Genomic DNA, 20,899 nt, shown 5'->3' on the forward strand with positions numbered 1-20,899 from the left:
ATATGCATGTACGTGCATACTTTACTCTGACTGCATGTAATGAGACTTAGCCTGGCAGACACATGCCACGCCTGCAGGATGCACGAATGCTGACAGCGAGGAACCTCCCTTCGTTATTAATGGCACGGCCGATGAATGCAGGAGACCCCCATGGAAACAAGATACTCTGGCTTCACGCCCACCAAGGAAACATCTGCTTTCTCTGCGTTCTTCAGGGTGAATGAAAAGTTGAGAAAATAATCAGTGATTTAAACTGACTTTCATATCATCGTGACTTGATAATTGCGAGAGCATGATGATAAATACATGAAACAATCTCTACTTGTCACAATAGCATGATTAAAAAGATACATTTTGACAACAAAAGTCTTTGACTTCCCAATTATCAATTATGTCAACATCATAATTAATTATAATATGAACATTGTTCTAACAATGTATTGTTTCATCCTCAGACAGTAAACACAATCATTTTATTTCTATTAAAGCTGATGTTTATTAGCGTTTTGATGAATTGCACTTCTTCCTCTGCAGCTTGTGTTTGTCTAAAAATAGACAGAATGAGGTTCCTTCTTAACTCATTACAGACGTGAGGTAATCACAGCAGCAACTTGTGTCAGTGACTCCCACTTGGCTTTCCTCCGCCCGAACCCCAGGCCAAATATTTACAAAGTGTGTGTGTATTTCTGTAAGTGTGTATCCGGCTTAGCCAATAGTACGATTGGTGAATGAACGCATGAATGATGTGCGTATAATGCGTGTGTGTGTGTGTGAGAGAGAGAGTGTTATAAATTGAAAGAGGAGTTTTTAGAAGGTCAGCCGTGCTAGTCAACAGCTCCTTCGGATCACATCCTTCTAGTGCCAACTACTCTGCTCGGAATGAAACCGGGGGCATTTGACCATACGCTCTGTAGGGCTGGTGCTGACAGCGTCTCAGACACTGGAATGACTCTATAAAGGTGCAGCTATAGCTGGAGGCCTCTGATTCAAGAGGCTTTATATTACGTAACTCTACAGACTTACAATGATCCAAATAACATTTAAAATAAAGACAAATTAAAGTTTAAGATGGAAGATTTCTCAGTGAGCAGTGATTTAGTGATTGTCAGGTCAAATGACTTCTATACAGCGAGGTTTGCACAATATGACGTCATACGCCATGAGACGATATAAATCTGTCTATAACTGTCACTGTCTCTGGGTGTATTAGTACTGTGTGTGTGTGTGTGTGTGTGTGTGTGCGTGTGTTGCAAATCACTGAGTTTTATTACATTATTGAATTCTACATGATTTTTGCATCAACATGATGAAGTGCTTTAATTTGTCAAGAATTCAAATTGCTAGATGAGACAATTTCTTTTCTTTTATCCATTAATACATTTTTCCACAGATGTTTTGTAAAAATGTAATCTATCACGACATATATGAATATTGTGATATTACATATACTGTGATCGTTTTTTTTTTTTAAACATGCAGGTAAACCGTCTGTGTGGGGAGCAAAGAGGCGGAATGCATTGGCCGAATTATAATCTTGGAACCCACCGGCTGTTGTCTGATGATTGTATAGCTTTTTATTCGCTAAGAAATAAACTGTTAAATGAATGTAAACTGGCCCCCGGAGGCTAAATCGTCGTCACAACAATAGCCAATGGGTTCTTAGATTGATAATACAGTCAGAATTACATTTTATCAGAAAATGTAAAGTTACACTGTAAAGCGAGCTTTATGTGGATCACAGCATACATTTTAGTCTCCACTCATCAGTCAGTGCATATGGCTGAGACGTGAGGAGCGCGTGCAGCTGAATCTACTTAATAGCGTGAACGTTTTTTGCCTAATAGAGCGTATAAGCTGTGTTTATGCCGTCCTCATTACTCGCTCTGCGACTGAGAGCAACACTGACCCTGAGGTGTCTGAACCCATGCTTCCACTCTCGAAAGTGGATACCCCAGCCAAGCTCCTCGCCAGTTCCTGGGTTTTGATATCAACCAATTTTAGCCTGCCGCCATCTGAAGTTGATGTTCATGTTTTTGCTGATCGGTAATGGGACATGAGGTGAGAGATGACACCGGATCCGGAGGGCAGGGTTCCTTGGAATTACCTCTGCATGTCCAGTCACACGCCTACATCGGATTATCATTTCACTCCTTGATCGAGCCTTTTCCTTTTTTAGGAGACAGTGTCGGCCAAAATCCATGCTGGGAGCAACTGCAGGAGGGATCAGTTCACAGGAGAAGCACACATGGGCTATTAATCAAGGTTGACTGAAAGGCCTCAAAGTTGAATTTTTATTGGTAACTTTATGTTTACTGTCAGACTAACATAAAGTTAGCCCTTTGGTGCCGCCTGAGGTCCTGTTGACCTCTATCAGTGTCAATTTATGTGTGTAAACCCTCGTCATTCTCAATGTGCTGTGCAAGATTTAAGAATATACAAGGATAAATATATATATATTCTACCTACCTATTCATTGTTGAAGTCATTTATCAGGCATTTATCTGGTTCCACCTTCTCAAATTGGAGGACTTCCTGATTTTCTCTGTTTAAAATCATTGTAAATTGAATATCTTTGGGTTCTGGAGTGTAGATTGGACAGAAAGACATGTTGAGTTTCTGGGAAGTTATAGATAAATTAATCAATGGCACAGAATAATCACTAGTTTCTGCCCTGCTCCCTCATGCTGCTTTGAGTCAGCACTTAAATGACTGGGTCCACGACACCGATCAGAGCTTTAGTCAATAAACAGCTTTCCAATCTGCTAAAATTGTCATTTACACCACTTATTAATAACACTGTTAAACCTTACAATAAACTATTTACTGGGGTTTTACCTGCTTGATGAAAAGCTATGAATACCAAAGGAACCTGGTGATGTTGGTGACTTTTACAGGAGCTAAGAAGGGTTGACTTTTGCTGACATATCTACGGCATTACTGTCACACACAGTAACTCGTCTCCTACAGATAGATTTTCATGCTCTACTAAACTTCCTGACTGGTTTCTTTTCTTGGCAAGCTGCTGAAGACTTTACAGCCAAATCATCCCAAAACATTCTGCCTGTACAAATAATTTCATTCGAAGTAAGAGCAGGTTTTCCTTTTTTTTTTTTTACTTATTTTCTTTACAGGAAGAACCATATTTACACTGGCACTTACAAGGCCTCACTTGTTCAGAAGCTCAGAAGTTTACTCAGTGTTAACTCAAAAGAAAATTCTTTTTTTGTAGCTCACCTGCCATGTTCCCACATGTCACAGTGAGCTCTACTACGTAAACAGACTGCTGAACCGTGATATTAGGTCACGCTGAAGCCGGTGCTGACCATGGTGTCTGATAGCGTTTCTCAACTCATCGCTTCCTGGAAATACTTGTGCCTGCTCATTAATAAATCTTTTTTTTACCCTAGTGACCTCAGACAAGGTACAAAGCACATGGGTGGATTTGTAAAAGTGCTGAAGTTTAAAATTAATTTCTGATTGTTTATTCTCAATAGCTGCTGCTGCTGCTGGGGACTCATTCGTTCTTTTTTGTATTTTTCTGCATCCACAACAGTTATCTTCCACAGGTTCCCTACATTTCAGTCAGCATACAAAGAAAATACATGAATATTCAAAATATAGCCTTAATGTGTTTAATATAGAGACCGGTATTTACCTGGAGAAAACTTCACCATTGTGTGCTTCAACAACTGTAAATCCAGCACATTAATTAAAGATTCATATCAAGAAATTGTACTTGTGTTTGTATCTGTATAGATGCTGTATTTTCAGCTTTCACCAGAGCTGTAATTGAATCCCGCTCAAAGAGCAACCCTCTGCTGTGGAACCTTAGACTCCTATAAATAAACAGGCAACACTCCTTCAACACTTGCCTATATGGCACATGGAATGATTAGCTCATGGCAAGAGCGCTCTGATCTTACAGTATGTAGCCACAACTATGTTCTGTCAGCTATGTGCATTGCTTAACTCGAGTAGTGCGTCAAGAATCTGTTCTCTTGAGAATTCACAAAATTGAGTTAGCCTATACTGTACATTGGCCGTATATACATTTGTTATTGGCTGTTGCTGTATATAGTGTTGATGTAGCTAACAGGGTCATTTGTTAAGAAAAACACATGTATGTAAAGGTAATATGTAGGTAGGTCAATAAGGATGCAAAAGTAACCATAAAATGAGAATTTGGCTCAACCACTGGTTGTGGTGCACTTAAGGCCTTAAAGAAAAAGAGAAAAAACAATTATCTTACCAAACTAAATGAAATGTATTTACTCTTCATTACTAAACAGATAGTTGTATTGTCGTCTACCCTTGTTGTACTATTTGAAAGGATTGTCATGTCATGGAATAAAGTACCATTGGTTGCATTCATATTTCTGGCCACCTGATGAATTTTGTCCAATATTCACCCACTTGTCTCTTGGCATCGGAAATGTAGCTTCAACTTTAAATGGCTTGACTCGATTGGTAGATTGAGGAACGAAAAGAAGAAGCTCAAACATGCCAGAGACGTAGCTGGTTTCTTCTAATATTCTGGCACCGGTCATGGTGACCTTTGACATGTCGGCTAGTGCCGTTAAAAGCTGCGTAAAACAGCGCCCCTCTGGATCGCAATTGTGCTGCGATAGATAGCTCAGCTAGCTAGTGTTAATCATATTGGGGTGACAATCCCAATATCTGCTGCCTCTGTCGAGCGGACAATTTCAGTCCTCAAACGCATTAAAACATATTCAGGAAATACAACTGGGGAGGCTCGACTGTCTTCACGGGCGTCCATGAAGGACTTCTTACTGGAACTAAAACGCACGGATGTACTGAACAACCGTGGGATTAAACTCTTTATTAACAAAGAAAGGAGGATGCACTTTGTCTTTAAATAGTGAACAGCAGCTCTGGTAAGTTCACTGCTTTTGTTTTTACATCTGCAGTAGCTTTAATATGCTTGTTTGTACATTATGATTTGAATAACTTGTTTTTATGAAGATGGATTTTTGTTTGGTTTTATATGTGATCAGAACCATTGTTACGTCCAATGTTGCTCTGGGGACATATTTAGTCGGTGCCAGTGTTGCCAACTTGCCGACTTTCTCGCTGTATTTATAGGTGTTGAGCTTCATTTTTACACGAAACAAATAATAACCGTAGCTGTGGCGTCATAATGAGGTGTTTCAGCTGCAGGACAGCAGTAAAGGCCCAGGTATGAAATGCACGGCCCGCCACTGTGTTTTTGTAAGACTAAACGTTGGTAAATGTTAGCGATAAGCTCGCACCGAGATATGAAAGGAGGCCTATAGCTACTCCCGAAATGGACCTGTGTATTTGACATATCACATATCATGCATTTCATACAGAAGTTTCACTCGGCTTTCTTTTGAATGAACAAGTTTGTGATAACCAGTCTATAATGAAGTCACCTAAAAAAAACAAAAAGCTTTCTCTGTCATGATCAGAAGACTTCTGCAGTTTTAAACACAAGTCCACTAAATATTGAATATCTACTTCAAGAGGTATATAACCACATCCTAAAAGAAATGGTCTGGTTTGAGGTAAATTCATCAATATCCAAAGCATCTCAATAAATGGATTCCTGAGGTCGTCTCTCAATTTAACCAGTATGCTACATGATTTAGAATATATATTGCAATGCCACAGACATAGCTCATTATATCTTTTCCATGAACATTGCAATTTCATTACCATCTACCAATGTATCTCACTGTGTTTCTGAAATGGCAAGTATGTATAAATTCTCATGTATAAGCAAGCAACTTACCTCGTGAATTAAATTCCTGAGGCTATATATATTAGGATGTGACATGCGTTACCCTTTAGTCATGATGAGAGTGATAATAACTCATTCTTATCAGTGTCTATGAAAAGCGAACAATCACAAGTATTAAACAGATGATCATGCCTCGGGTCTCTCAACATCTGCCCTTGGTTTCACGATAAGACGATCATAACTAATAACTGCATTGTCCCTCTTGCTTTAGCTTGCTGTTAAAAGAGCAGCAGGTCTGTGGTTCTGAGACGTCTTGTCAAAGACGTGACTATTTCTGAGGTTTTCCTTTACCTTAAGATGCTTTCTTTAAGGCACAGAAACTTAACCGCAATTGGCCTTGGCATCAACCCTGAATCTCCCATTCCTGTGTGCACATTTGATTTCTATGCTGCTTGCATCCAGATTGAGTTTTGAGAAAAATAGCTCACGGACTCTTGTCTAGGTCTCATCTGCATTATCAGGTTTTAGGCCTTCAATGACCTGGTTGCTCCTCAGAGTTTATCTTTGAATTAGCCAGCAGCCCCAGCAGATAATCTTGAAATATAGGCTCGCCAACCATCATAGAAATTGGTTAACAGTTTTCTTTGCTGGGTTTTCCTGACTCTAAGCTATTGCTGGAATTGACGGAAGGGCACCACCAGGTTTGGAGCCTGCGGCTTAATTTGACTCAACACCGGAAACCTCACCCGGCCCGGACACGGAAAGGATTGACAGATTGATACTGTCGTAGCATCAACTTAATAAAACTCTCTCCAGGAACATGCTGACTCAAGATACTGACGATGTGCCCAAATAACTGAATATTTAGTATCTGATAGTTTGATTCATTAGGATGCTACGTACATCACCAGATTACATCAGCGATAATAGACAATTACTCTGCTGCCACCTTGAGATTCCCTCCACATGAATCGGTGTAATGCAAAATTGAAAGTCAGATGATGATGACCCACTTCTGCAAAGTGAATTGTTTTATTTTCATTGTTATAAAAGATGCTTTGAGACATAAATCACATATAAAATCATATTACCTCAGAGTATTCAGAGGTCATGGATAGATGCCGACATCACTCAAGAAACATCACATGATTATTGCTTTAATGTCACTTGATTATCAGTAGCTACACTCTGAAGTACGTCCAGAAGGTTTCCTTAAAGCGGCCTAGCTTCACCACATCCGACATGCTGATGGTCTACAGACGATGGTCTGTACGAGTCAACCCAGCTGCCCTTGCTGTACGCTAAAGAGAAGGCCAAAAGTCAGGGGGCAAACTGACAGGGGGGGGGGGGGGGGCAGGTTGTCTCCTATTACTGCAACGGCCACCTGAACTCAGCCAGACTTCTTATTCCCTTTCCCAATCTGTTTGCTTTCTGTGTAACAACAACACTTGCGCCAAGGCCCTCTCCTTACTCCTCTGCCACTCCGACCTTAGGCCTAGAGCTGCCTGAGAAAAAAAAGTGGGAAGTCAGGTGCTAGTGAGCAAAGAATGGCACACTGAAGCTAGTGGTGTTACTGTTGATCCACCCATGGGACAGCCACCAGGTCCTGGGGGATTAAGCTAACTAAAGAAGCAGTCATCCCTAAAACACTTTGTGTTGGTAACGGGACATTTGTGGGGTTTTTTCAATTGATTTATTAAATAAGCATGTTATGGACCCAGCATCAATATCTGACTGGGTGGGGTTATGTTGTGTCCCATTGAGTGCAGCCACAATATCATAACAGAAAAAATATTACATTCGGCTGTTAAGATTTGTAACTGTAAAAATATAACTAAAAGAAAGCGTCAATATTTACAAGAGCATCACCTAGAGACAGTACAACTGTATGGAGGGGAAATATCTGAACAAAATCACACTTGAATTATAGTTGACTCCAACAACACATTTACTGTTCCTGCATTACAATTGTTAAGTTTTCTGATGATCCTTCGCCATCCCTTTACTTTGCCTGTATGCTCTTGCGCTTTTATCTTGCTCTATAATTACAATATTACTGATCAATGTGAATAATATGTATAAGACATGCAAGAATACACTGAAACTAGCCCTGAAACAATTGTAATCACACTGTTGGCGATCAGAATCTTGGCATTCTGGCCAGTGTCGTTGAAACGTCACTTTTGATGGCTCAATAAAATGATATGAAGGCTGGGAGGCTGCAGCTTACCCCATAGTTTATCATTACTAGTCATGTAATGTAATACAAGTCGATCATATCGCTCATATTTAATGGCCGCCCTCTGCCAAGGTGGCTAAACCTACTGAATGATTTGTTGTTGCTTGAAAGAATAACTACCCGGTGAAAGTTCATTTGTCATATGAGCATTTGTGTGTGTTTTGTGGTTGTTGCGCTCAGATTTTCAAATATGATGGAACATTGCAACACAGCATAGTACAGTTATGTTTTTCAATGTACCGTTGGAATGAAATAGATTGTGAAAGAAATCTACTTAAAATTGACACGGGAGTAGGAATATGTCAGTAGACCCACGTCTTCATTACAGTAAATGAACACAACGTCAGATAGACCTGCTATCGTGTCACGTAGCGTAAATGTCAAGGATTTTTTCCTGGCGGCACCCGTGCAAACACAAACGTCCTCAAACATATGTGAAACAAAGACACCAGAACCTCACATATTTTGTCAATTTAAACACAGGGAAAAGACAAGGCAAAGCACTAAAACTACTCCAGCGTTGCTATCTTTCACAATGCAAACATTTGCAAAGTACAACCTTGCATTCCTGCAAAATAAAAAATAAAAAATAAAAATCCTAAACCATGCATTATTTTTTCCTGTCTTCTGATTTTGACATTTATTCCTCAAATATGTTGGTAAAATCTGAAAGTAATCACAAAAAAATCTGTATTATTGTAAAAAACAATAGATTTTTATGAACAATAAATATAAAAGAGTGTCCTTAAATGCCACCAACTCATTGCTGGGCTGTGTTTATAAGCTGTCTGTGGTGACGCTGATGACCTGTGGCTGCACTCTGTTCCTGTTACAGCTGAAGAGCCAGGCTGCCCTCCTGTGGCGGTAGCGCTTTGACAGCAGCACATAGAGCACAGGGTTGATACAGGGGTGCAGGTACTGCAGCACAGTACAGATGAAGTAAAACATCTCCCAAGCCTGTCCGTGGCGATACAGCCCCATGTACACGCACAGCTCCAGCACATAACCAGGCAGCCAGCACACTGAGAAGGTAGCAGCAGCCAAGAACACCATGACAGAGGCACGGCGGGTGTTCCTGGCACTGGACACCGTCATTACGGGGCTCTTGTGGAGAAAAAGAGCCAGCCGGACGTAGTTGAAGGCGATGACTAGCATTGGAACAAAGTAGTAAAGTACAAACTGGCTCAGCACCACTTGGTAGTGGTGCTCATGAATGGTTGGAAGGCAGAAGGTGAAGTTGGCCAGGCTCGGGCCCAGGCTTTCGTTTGTGGCAAACATACGCAGCGGCAGGCTAATGAAGAAGCTGAGGGCCCAGACCAAGACAAACATGAGGATGACCAGGTCCATGGTTGGCGGCTGGTACGGGTTGGTGATGATCATGGCGCGGGTCATGGACACGGCACACAGCGAGTAGGTGCTGGCCGCCAGGCTGAAGGCCAGCAGGAACTGGTAGACCTTGCAGGAGGTGTCGCCCAAAGGCCAGGAGTAACTGACGGCGGAGTGCAAGGTGAAGGGGATGAGCAGGAGGGTGAGGAAGTCGGCCAGAGTCATACTGAGCAGGAGGATGTCGAGGCGGTTCTTGCGCAACGTGTTGTACTTTGCAAACAAAGAGAAGACCAGCAGGTTGGCACAGAGCCCAATGGCCAGGATCACTCCACAGGTACAGGCAAAGATCAGCACGTAGGTATTGAGAACAGCCATATTATCACTGACTTGACATCACCTTTCAAATATAAGAACAAAAACAAACATTTATTCATTGATGTTTAAGATTAGTTGATTGTCAAAATACATTGGCAACTATTTTAAAATCAATTGTTTCAACAAAAACTCCAAACTTTTGCTGGTTCCAGCTTTTCCATCTTTTATTTTATTTGTGATATACGATATTGAACTTAATATTTTGGGTGTTTTGACTATTATTTAAAAAGCAAGACAAAATACATCATATTGGGCTCTGGAAAAAAAGGTTATTTTTGCTATATTTCTTTGTAGTCAAAACAATCGTTTCCTTGACAAAATATCACAAACATAATAATTAATTGTAGCTCTATTTGTATTATTTGTGTAACATGTCAGCTTTGTTTCTAGCTTGGCTAAAATGATAAAGAAATATTCTGTATGTATCATACCGTCACCAAAACACAAAATAAAAGGTACATGGTTTTTACATAGCAACAGCAATATGGTAGTCCGCTAAGATACAAATCTTTATTTAATCAACATTTTGACAGCTACTCTTGTGTAAATATCTAGAACATACGTGTGTCGTACTAAAACGGTGCCAGATGATACAGTTCTCCATCATTTGGGCGCACTCACCATCATCGTTCCAGTGGTATCTTCAGGTTCATGTTTGTGAGTGAGCTATCCTCAAAACGTAAACTTCTGTTTCACTGGTGTCCATCCTGTTAAACTGGACTGACAGAGGGAGCGGTGGCAGCCTCTCGGGACTCATTACAAAGTGTGATAGGTGGATGTGGAGGGTAGGAAGGCAAACATCACTCGGGTCAAATAGATTCTGGTTGACTTGGTTTAGAGAGAAACAACCTCAGACCAGCTGCTCAGGAAACAACGGTGATATACTATGCGTGGCAGTTTTGTTATTGTTATTAGAGTATGTGTCTCTGTTAAAGCCTCTTTTGTTTTTTGGGATTTCATTCACACTGTTTGAATTATATTTAAAAAAATGGTCACTCTCCAAAGAAAAAGGGAGAAATCCATTGATCACGATTACTGTTCCTCCCCTTCTCTGGGGATATTAATGTCTCTCTCCATTGTTTCATTGATTTCTTCGGCGTGAGCTTCAGGCTCCTGACAGCGGTTTTATCAGGCTTTCCACAGCGTTTATGACTCTGTGTCAGCTAATGGCCTTCGGTGTATACTGCTGCTCTTAGCACAGGATATAGTTCATGCTGCTGCATCTGCTCGCCCCTCCATTACCAGTGTCTGTGCCATTCAGTCAGCAGCTGTTACAAATGCCACATGTTCTCAAATGGGACATTAGCTTCATTGTGCTCTGTCCGCGACCCAAAAGTGAACAGAAATGTTGACGTTGATTTTTGCCTTTTCATAGTTAAGTTAAAAAATCCTGTTTTGACCCAAATATTGAACTTCCTCTTTATTTCTCTAAACCTCTTAGCAAGGCTAAATGTCATGATGAAATACACAAACCAGGACCTCAACATTTAAAGAGATTCAATGGTTTTCTCAAAGACATTTCAGCAGGACAGATATTTACTGATTGAACTCAGGACCATAGTCATTACATTCCCCTTTTCTAACCTTTTTTATTTTTAGCCACTTATTCTTCACGAAGAGGCATACAGGTCTCCTCAGAATCAACTTAGGATTTTAGGGATAAAATGGGTAACTGACCATACTGCAGAATAGTCTGCTTTGCAATCATACTTTTTCTATTACCTTGTAGTATCATTATCAATATCATTGTATGCACAATAAAGCTGAAATAATTAGCCCTCTAATCGATTCGTTGCTCCACACGAAATTAGCTGTCACCTATTTTGATAATCTATTTTCAATTCAGTTGTTTGAATCACTTTTTAAGCAAAAATACCAAACCGTTTCCTGGTTCCAGACTCTTAAATGTGAGGATTTGCTACATTGTCTGATATGATCGAATACTAAATATTCGGCTTTTGGACTGGACAATGCAAGCTATTTGAAGAGGTCACATAGGGTTCTGTAAAATGATGGACAGGCATTTTAATTATCATGTAGATAAAATGATGAATCAAAAATAATCGTCAGCCTTAGTCTCCTAAATATCATTGCCAGGTTTTTGAGGTAAAATAAGCAGTTGAATATGTTGCAGATTGATCTAATTTGCAATCAATCTATTGTTGTACTACAACATTTCATGCATATTGCTCGAAGTGACAACAAACCTTGCATTTATGTATTCATGCACGACATGTATTTTATATTCACAAACGACAATCTAAGTGATGTTTAGCATTTTAGCTTGACTTAAAAATCATTAAAAAGGATCAACCTATCATCGAAATATTTGCTTTTAATAATTTTAGCTCTACCTGTCATTGGTATTCAGTGTTACCAATACACTGATTACCAGTGGTGGGCCGTGCATTTTATACCTGGGCCTTCTGTGCTGTCCTACTGAGCTACGGTTATTTGTTTCTATTGGTGCGTTCGGTAGTAGCAGAGCAGCAGTAGTAAGAGCTGACAAATACATTTTCTTGAAAAGAAATCTGGTGTTATCGGTAACACTCGTGAAAATGTCCTCGCAGTGACTTCTCTACCTGTCATAAATCATAAGTGGCACATTTGAGCCACATATGGCTCGTGAACAAAGACGCCGTGAATAGAAAATATTCTAATGGCTACACTTTTAATGTTTGATTAACTGGAAACATGTACAGTATGCCCTCAGTGCATGGTGAAGAACATCAAATGAGTCTTGACAGCCCCTGACTTGGGCTTGTTCTATAAAAAATAAACTATAGTATGAAATGGTGAGAGTGGATTTGATGAAGCATCCAATAAGTTACAAGTCCGTGGGGGATTTAAGTTTGGAAAGGAAAGCAGGACCATCAAAAGGAAACATCAAAACAGAACTCAACCACAAAAGAACATGTACAGGATATAACTAAAGTGCATTATGGAATTTAGTCAGCAGCACCATGATACATTCACAAAATAAATACACACTTTCAAAGTGAAATAAATTATTGCAGAACAGTTCGAACAGATGTATGCAGTGAACAGTTTCTATGTACAATAACTAAGTTCACGATAGTCAACATAGAGCCAAACACAAGTAAACCATTTTGAAGTTACATAATATTCAGGCAATAAATATTTCCTCCTATGATCTACTCGTGCACACGGTTGGTTCGAGATGACGACACATGGCTTTGTTTTGAAGTCAATCAAAGTTACAGATGCCTACAGATGTTCCAAAATAAATATGGACCTAAGAAGATGTTATGAAGATAATTCACAAAAACTGTGTGATCAAAAATATAAACAGCAAAACATTATCATACAAGCACAATACCCAGGGCGTATAATGAAGTGACTGAGTCAGCCACGAGTAGAGTCTCTCAGATCCCAGTCTGGCTGAACCTATGTCCGTGTCTCAGTGCAGTACCATTCAAAGGCTATTAGAGTCTCTTAGCCAGGGCACTGCGTCCTTCATGGCTCCTTTGTTGTGGCAGACCGTGCCCGCCTCCGCTTCTTGTCGCTCTCTCTACGTCGGCCTAACCTCGCCTTTTTTTTCCTCTTGGTGGCCACTTTAAGTGGCTGGTCCTTATAGGCCAGAGCCTTGTTGGTCTCCTGGGGCAGGTTAGGGCCCTCTCTGTCCAGCCTGAACCTGTCTGGGAGGTCCTTTGTGGCCCCTGGGGGCTTCTCGTGCAGGGCATTCCCACTGAAGGTTTGGCTCTGGGTTCTGCTCTGCACAGGTGGAGCTCGCTCATCGGCGGTGTGCACCTCTTCCAGCAGCTCCTGCAGCCACATGCGGCGCTTGAACTCCTGCAAGGAGCGGCCCTTGTCATGCATGAGCTGGGCGTGGCTCACTGACCTCTTCCTTATTGCATGAAAATGAAGACACAGAGTGAGAGTCAGATTAACAAGGGAGGTTGCATTACAGCTAATAAATAAATCCTAAAGCTGCATCGTGCATGAGAGGAGAGCACCAAGTTCACTTTTCCCTAAATCTGTCAGAAATCTTTTTAATCAGATTTCTCTGAAACCATCTGTCAAACAAGTAAACCAGAAGTCCTCGTTTCAAAGTTAGCACCAATAAAATTTGACAATTTTCTTTTCTGTATAGATTCTTTTGTAATTTCATGATACACCACAGTGTTGAGCTTTTGTGTGGCGCAGTGATCGAAGACGTGGAAGCTGACATGTGGTCAGGCACCAGGAAACCTCAGTACAGTAGGTGGCAGCATAAACAAGTTTGTTAGAGCCACCACTAATCTGAGCTCCAGACCCCAAAAAGCCAGAGTCGAAAAAGAGAAAACCTCCTGTACCTTAATTAAATATGATTAATCAACTGGAGATGTACTTTCTAATCCAAACAGGAATCTTTCAAAAGTATTGCTTCAGTACTTTTGATTATTAACTAGTCTTCCATTTGAAACCTCCATGTTGCCAAACATTTCTATCACATTTCTATTGTCATCAAAATTGATATAAAGGACAACTCACGTTCTGCTACTAAGTGCAGCAACTGGTCTCCCATCAAGAGTCACTGGGGAGCACAGCAAGAACACAGCCAGACTCCACTGATGAAGCATGACTATAGAGCACATCCTGAAGCCCAGGATCTGAAGAACACAAGAAATAGTACATCAGTGACTTCAAGGAATGAAGTGAAACTTTGTTTTATGAACTGTCTACTATCCACAGATTGTCAGAAGCAGTGTAGGCAGCTGGAAAATGACACAGTTCCTGAGTACGGGAGATGTCCAAGGCAGCATTAGTTGTGCCGACAAATAGTTCATTAAAGTAAAAGAGAAACTTAGACTTACATATTCACAGTGAAATCCACAAAAAGGTCAGTCTGCAAGTTATTAAGAGATGAGCTTGTTGCAAAAATTGATTAACAAAGTAAGAAGAAAAATTATTCTTCCAAATACAATCTGGCCAGTTCAAAACGTGTGTCCAGATCGGTGTGCAGGCAGCCTGGGGAAATCCCCCTTCACTCAGCTCCATTCATTTGCCTCCCAACAGGGTGGCTCGAGCTATTTATTTCTCCCCGGCGTCCCAATTGAAAGAGAGATAAAGATGGAAAGAGCAGCAGCAGCAGCAGCCCATCAGCTGCGGAGCTGCCACTCCACCCAGTGTTGCAGTAATCTCATGAAGAGTAATGATGAAGCATCTTCTCTGGTGGCCCGGAGCTGGAGAGCAGAGCAGAGAGAGGGTTTTTTTTTTTTTACAGTCCAGCACTGTGTGAGTCTGTCTGAGAAAGGCACAGTGAGAAAGTCAAACTCCTCTTTGGGTGAAGAAGAAGGCACTACCTCAGCCCCTACCCATTAAGTCCAGTCCTAACACCCTCCCTCTCTCCCTCCCCCCAGACCTGCACACACACACCTGCTGTGACAAGAAGGTGGAACCCATGCAACATCCAAAACGCCCCACAACAAAGACTGTACTTTACACAAGTACATTTTTAATCAATTTCAAATCATTTCAACGAAATAAAGTCCGCTAATTATTTAATCAGAAAGAGGTCCGAAAATGACAGGTGTGCACCAATGGAGGTAATCATGGGTTACCAGGCAGAGTGTATAAGGGGAGGGGCAGAGTTACTCCAAAGTAAACAGCCAGGCCTGACCACATTCCCAGGGGAGAATGACCATAACCTCAGAGAAACCCAAGCCACAGATTCTCACTGCAGACCATTCAATTCACCTCCACTCTGCCTCAGCAAACCAGCTCACCACCGAATGGTTACAGTGGGCTCTGAGGCATCTCTCATATCCAGCTAATAAAAAGAGCGGAGGAGTTTGCATTGCCATATACAATCCCTGGTTCACTGTATGGTGTATGTTTAGGTGATGAAACCGATCTCGAGCATTCAGCAACATTTGTGAATTTACTAAATGTAATAAATACACACATCACAGGTCGGTGGTCTGATGTGAGAGGTAGCTCGTGTGCGGCTGACATCGTATGTATTTTTAGTAGCACATTGATTGACAGCACTACATGAGTATGTGCAGGAAGGGCAGGGCGAGTTTTTTAGTTTTTAGTTTTTTTGTAATATCTTGTAATGCTTTACAGTTGAACAGGGAATTCATTTCCTGTTCAACTGTTGGTGAAGTTTGAAGTTTTGACATGTTGGTGGCAACAGATGTAATGACTGAATTCATCACAATTCGTCCTGGGGGGGAACATAAATATATGTATAAAAATAGCATGGCAATCTGTCCAACAGTTGTTGAAATATTCAAGTATAAACTGAAGTACTTGGCCAACCGACAGACTGAGAGCCATACTACTATCATGGTTAAAAATGCATTGTCCCATGCAACATCAATTACAGCCTGCAGTGTTTGATCTTTAACATTTTTTCCTTGAACTGACGACCATATTTTGCTCCACTTGTGAAACTTTGTGATCTTGAATCTCACAATTGGCAAATCATTTCCACATCTTTCATGGTCGGTACAATACGAACACGTTGTTCTGGGGTGTGTTCAAAATGCGTAAAAATGCAATTGGACTCAAATGAGCGATAACAACAAGACCATGAACACGGGAGTCCCTCAGTTGTGGTTAAAGTTCATTTAGGTCTGGCAGCAGATTGTTCTCAAACCATGTTGCTGTGATTCATTTCTGGGTCATGACCCATCAGTTGAAGAAGGATAGCACAGCCTGTACTTTTGCAAGGAAATTCTGCCTCTGTATGAACTACCATTGTTCTCTTTATTTTACTCAACACCATTTCTTTAGCCATGTTTGTGGTGTGGCTCTAGGGTAAGCAGTGCTGGTCTGGTCCCCCTCTTTGGTCAAGACTGAAATATATCAAGAATCATTTGATGGATCGCCTTCACATTGTGTACAGACATTCATGATCCCCAGAGGATGAACCCAACTGACTTCGGTTTCTGTACTTCTGTTTTTTTAGTGCCACCAGCAGGTTGACTTTAACTTTTAGCGAAATTTGGGGTCCCCGGAGGTTGGATCCTGATGAATTTTATGATCTCTTGACTTTTCTTGTAGCGCCATCCGTAGGTCAACGATTTCACTTGTCCATGAAAATGGTACAATTGGTACAGATATCTCTGGTTCTGAGACGATGTGTCAGAATACTTTGGTGAACTTTGTAGGAGACTTTCACCCAGCGCCACTATGAGGTTGACATTTGTTGTTTGGAGTGATGTGTCTCAACAACTATTGCATAGATTACCACAACATTTGATATCCCTCTCTGGATGATTTATAATAACTTGTGGGATCCCTAAGCACCGCTGTCATCATCAGGTCAAAATGTCTAATACTTTGGTTTCTGATCAAATACAAAACTAAAAAAACGAATGGCATTTCCATCAGCCTCAACTGTACTTTGTGTTTAGTGCCAACAAATGTTTTTACCATTGATGTTTTGATGCATTTGATGGAATGTTTTTTTCATCTAATATCTTTAAGGTGTTTTAAACGTATGTATTTATGTATTGCTGAATATTTTCACTCTTTATTATTTTTGATTCTTGTCATGTAATACTTGTAATACTAGTACTGCAACATTTCCAGAGTACACTGTGTGTTAAAATTGTTTGTGAGCTGACTAAAATGAATACAGTCCATTCAAAAATCCGGAGTCATTTATGTGGTTACTGCACCTACTTACACTGTTTTACTGGATGGAATAACTTGCATTTCTCCTCATGAATAAAACCCATAAATTATTTCTGTGAGCAGTGATGATTAGTAGAATCACTTCAGGCTAGACTGTCGACCAGTTGGTGGTAAATGACTTAATAGAGGGCTCAGTATTTTACAAGCAGTCATGATTCAATTCAGCAAGAGGTCCAGAAGGGGTTTGGGGCAAATATATGGCAGACCCCCCCTGCTGTCTCCAAAACTCCGCTTTCTTCTGTTTCCAGCGAGTCTGCCTCAAACTTCGAACACTTTAACATTCGGTAGGGAAAGAAATACCTCATTTGATTCCATTCTGCAAAGTCTTTACCTGCAAAAAAATATATATAAAAAAAAAAAATCCCATTTCCTGGCAGACAGCAGTGAAGGGAACAGGAGCCAGGAAAGCTGCTTTTGATTCATGCTAAATTGCACTCTCAACACAGAACAGTATTCCTGTCCGTTTTTCATCCTTTTCACACTGCACCTACTTCACACATAGAACATATACACACCCACCCTCCCTCCTCTTCCAAGCATCCAGCTCACACACACACACACACACACACACTCTGCATCCAGAGAAACACCCTCATTTCATTTGTAATTTCAGAGTTTGGCATCTATTTTTGGATGTGTTGTACCCATTCCCTCTTATTGGCCCACCCAATTATGTCATAAATCTTTGGTTGCAGCAACAGTTCCTGCTTTTGTTGTGGGGTAAAAGTCAGAGTCACCATGTTCTGGGCATGCACGTTAGTCAGTGTTAATTTCCACACAAGTCACATTCTAGTGCTGTCAGCGTTCTCTATTATTTTATTCCTATTTCACAGCACCACTCCCCTTTTTAATTCTGAACACCATTCCAGCTTTAAATGAAATTTGAACATTACAGTGAAGTGAAAAGTGAAGACATGTACACTAAAAACATCCAAAGTCTGTTTGAAGAAATAATTATTCACAGGCGTACGTGTTAAACATCAACGTATATAACACCTTAAATATCATCTGTAACAATATATTTAGCTGCAAAGAACAGAATCCGAGGTTTTTACAGTGTATTTGATAATGGTCCCTTTATGATGCACTCAGGGCTTTGATGGCTTGGCCATTTGTTCGCACGAGAACTTCAGGTTTGTTATCCTGGAAAACCTCACTTGAAAAATGACTTCTGCAGAGTTACTTTCCCCTCATAATGGTTTTTCAACGATGAGTTACTGTACGGGCCGTTTCAGTCATTTCATTTGAGGCATGCTTGTGGGCAGTTGGAAGAGTTTTTTTTCTTCTAATCATTCACACCTTCCAATCATAACTGTCTTCCCAGAAAAGCTCTTTATTCATCTTTACCTTCTTCTGGTTCAGCTATTTTCAACAGCTCTGCAGATGTTTTTTTTCATGAAAGCTCAGGAGATGAAATGTAAAATTGATGCTCTCTGTTTTCTTTTTTCGGTTGCTGGTTTATTGGTGCTTAAAATGTGTCACATTAAATTTAGACGCTCCACAGTGATGTGAAATCAGCAGTGGAAGAAAAGAGCTCTTCATCAAACTAACTTCGAGACACAGAAAAGATCATGAGATGCGATCGAAAGCTTCAGAAAAAGCTAGTAAGAAGGTTTGCAGCTGAGATTTTTGGCTAAACAACATATTTTCCAACAAATATTTAAATAGTAAAAGAAAGTCATGATTACATATTTAACATGTATATTGTGACACTGATTACATGTTTTTAATACGTATATTCGAGCAGCTGGCAACAATGAACGTTTGGCATTTTTGCTAGAAAAAGTATTGAAATGATTCATTGAGTGTCAAAATAGTTGCCAATTCATTTTCTGTACTTCAAATAATCAATCAACCGTCTTAATTGTCTCAGCTTTATAATGTTTAAAGAATTCACAAAGAATCTGTAACCCACTGTAAAGCTCTAAGCTATAGAGAGAACGTATATCTCACAGTTAAAAACAATAAGGTGTTTAGTACAACATGTTCACATTCATTATATTGCACTCATTTAAATTTACAAGTTTTGAGTCAATGTTTCCAACTGCAAAAGCAGACTGCCACAATGCACAATGGATAGTTTAGTCAGGATGTCAGAGAAGGGTCACCGCGCCACACTTTAAGAGGCATACATCCTGAACATTACCTAATTCCTGCTCAGGGTTACCCAAACATGCCCTCCTCCGTCACGCATTTACTTGATCTGAAAGTAGCTGCAAGATTTGTCTGTTTCTGTTTCTGCTGCTTGATATGTGATAATCCTCCTCAGGTAGCGCTTTGGGGCTGATTTCTACTTTATAACTAGATTATTTTTAAACATTAACCATAAATGTCAAGCTCCTGGAGACAGTGAGTCGGGGAGGTCCTACTAGGACAAAAGCATGTTGTCCGGACTCAGTCTAGAGCACAGGTACATTAAATCATTATTTTTCAGACAGGAAATATCTGCCACTGGACATTTTGCCTGTAAAATGTATTTCTAAGATGAAATGATTCCTCCTGGCTCTACTCTCATCTGAACTGGAGTGTTTTTACACTCATCTATTCAATGTTGGAGCTTGTTTCTGGTGAAAACCATTGATGTTGTTCATCTTGTGATTAAACCGTGTTTGATCACGCCCAAGATGTGATTCCGAGTGATTCAAAAAGCAGAAAAACAAGTCTTTGACCTTTGACATCAGCATTTCTCTCTTGGCAGATGTTTATGGTTGGGTGTCTGACTGTGGCCGGCCTCTCTGCAGTGGCCCTGTCCTCCAGGCTCTGGGGAAGGGGAAGGGGGGTGAGGACTTATTTCTTACCCCACCCCCCACTCTCCTGACCTCAAACCAGCTGAACACAGCCTGCAACCCCACACAGTTACCACACAGCCACCACCAATGGCCGCCACCCGCCTGCCCCTGACCTATCACCCAAAACATTACCATAAACTTCTGCTCCGCTGCCAAGCAACACACACACACACACAGCAGAGCTCACAGTCAGACTCTGCACTGCTCGTCCATGTAAAGATAGCTCTGTGTGAGGGGAGAAAGTGGAGCTGATGGAGAAGGGTAAACGCTCTCGGTTATGATGGCGTTTTTACATGCAACATAAAACCTACTGTGGTGTTTTATGTTTTGTGGCTTGTGGTGATGCCGTGGCATTGCCTGTGGAACAGACTTCTGCCCTCTGCAACAACTACTGTGCAGTATTTGAGGCCGATGAAAAATGTGTCCGCTAGTGTGTCAACCGCTTTGAAACGCGCCACAAGTCTGCGTGCTCCATGTCTTCTACACGCTTGACAAACCGTGCCGTTTAGCGTTGCCTCGGCCTCGGCGAAAATTGGAGAATCAATAGAGGTCTGATTGAGAAGACCACACACACATGGTGTTACGGTAATGACGGGCCGAGCCTGTTTGTTTGCACAAGTGAAGAGCAGGCTCAAATCGTTAATGAGTGCTTTGCGTCCAGCGTGCAACCACAGCTAAGCCAGTGGGTCAACAAGGTTGGCCAAACTAACCACTGTGTGTGTGTGTGTGTGTGTGTGTGTGTGTGTGTGTGTGTGTGTGTGTGTGTGTGTGTGTGTGTGTGTGTGTGTGTGTGTGTGT

At 40.9% G+C, this 20,899-nt stretch overlaps 2 protein-coding genes across 2 annotated transcripts; both read right to left on the minus strand.

The window, feature by feature from the left end:
- Positions 1–8,738: 8,738 nt before the first annotated feature.
- On the minus strand, positions 8,739–9,662 carry LOC306788755 (galanin receptor 2a; the record flags this gene model as incomplete). Its single annotated transcript, XM_079284390.1, has 1 exon — positions 8,739–9,662. The coding sequence occupies one exon, from the start codon at positions 9,660–9,662 to the stop codon at positions 8,739–8,741; it is 924 nt and encodes a 307-aa protein (XP_079140516.1).
- Positions 9,663–12,314: 2,652 nt separating this feature from the next.
- Positions 12,315–14,799, minus strand: pthlhb (parathyroid hormone-like hormone b). The gene is made up of 3 exons (XM_079294320.1): positions 14,480–14,799; positions 14,157–14,275; positions 12,315–13,530 (listed from the first exon to the last, which is right to left on the minus strand). Exons 2-3 carry the CDS (start codon positions 14,258–14,260, stop codon positions 13,140–13,142), a joined length of 495 nt encoding a protein of 164 aa, XP_079150446.1. The 5' UTR covers positions 14,261–14,275; positions 14,480–14,799; the 3' UTR covers positions 12,315–13,139.
- Positions 14,800–20,899: the final 6,100 nt, after the last annotated feature.

Source organism: Melanostigma gelatinosum (assembly GCF_949748355.1).
Source record: "Melanostigma gelatinosum genome assembly, chromosome: 1".
NCBI lineage: Eukaryota > Metazoa > Chordata > Actinopteri > Perciformes > Zoarcidae > Melanostigma > Melanostigma gelatinosum.

Coding starts and splice junctions, on each gene's coding strand:
- pthlhb (XM_079294320.1), bottom strand. CDS start 14,260: ATGTGCTCTATAGTCATGCTTCATCAGTGGAGTCTGGCTGTGTTCTTG. Junction 13,531..14,156: donor GCTGCACTTAGTAGCAGAAC/GTGAGTTGTCCT, acceptor TCATGCAATAAG/GAAGAGGTCAGTGAGCCACG.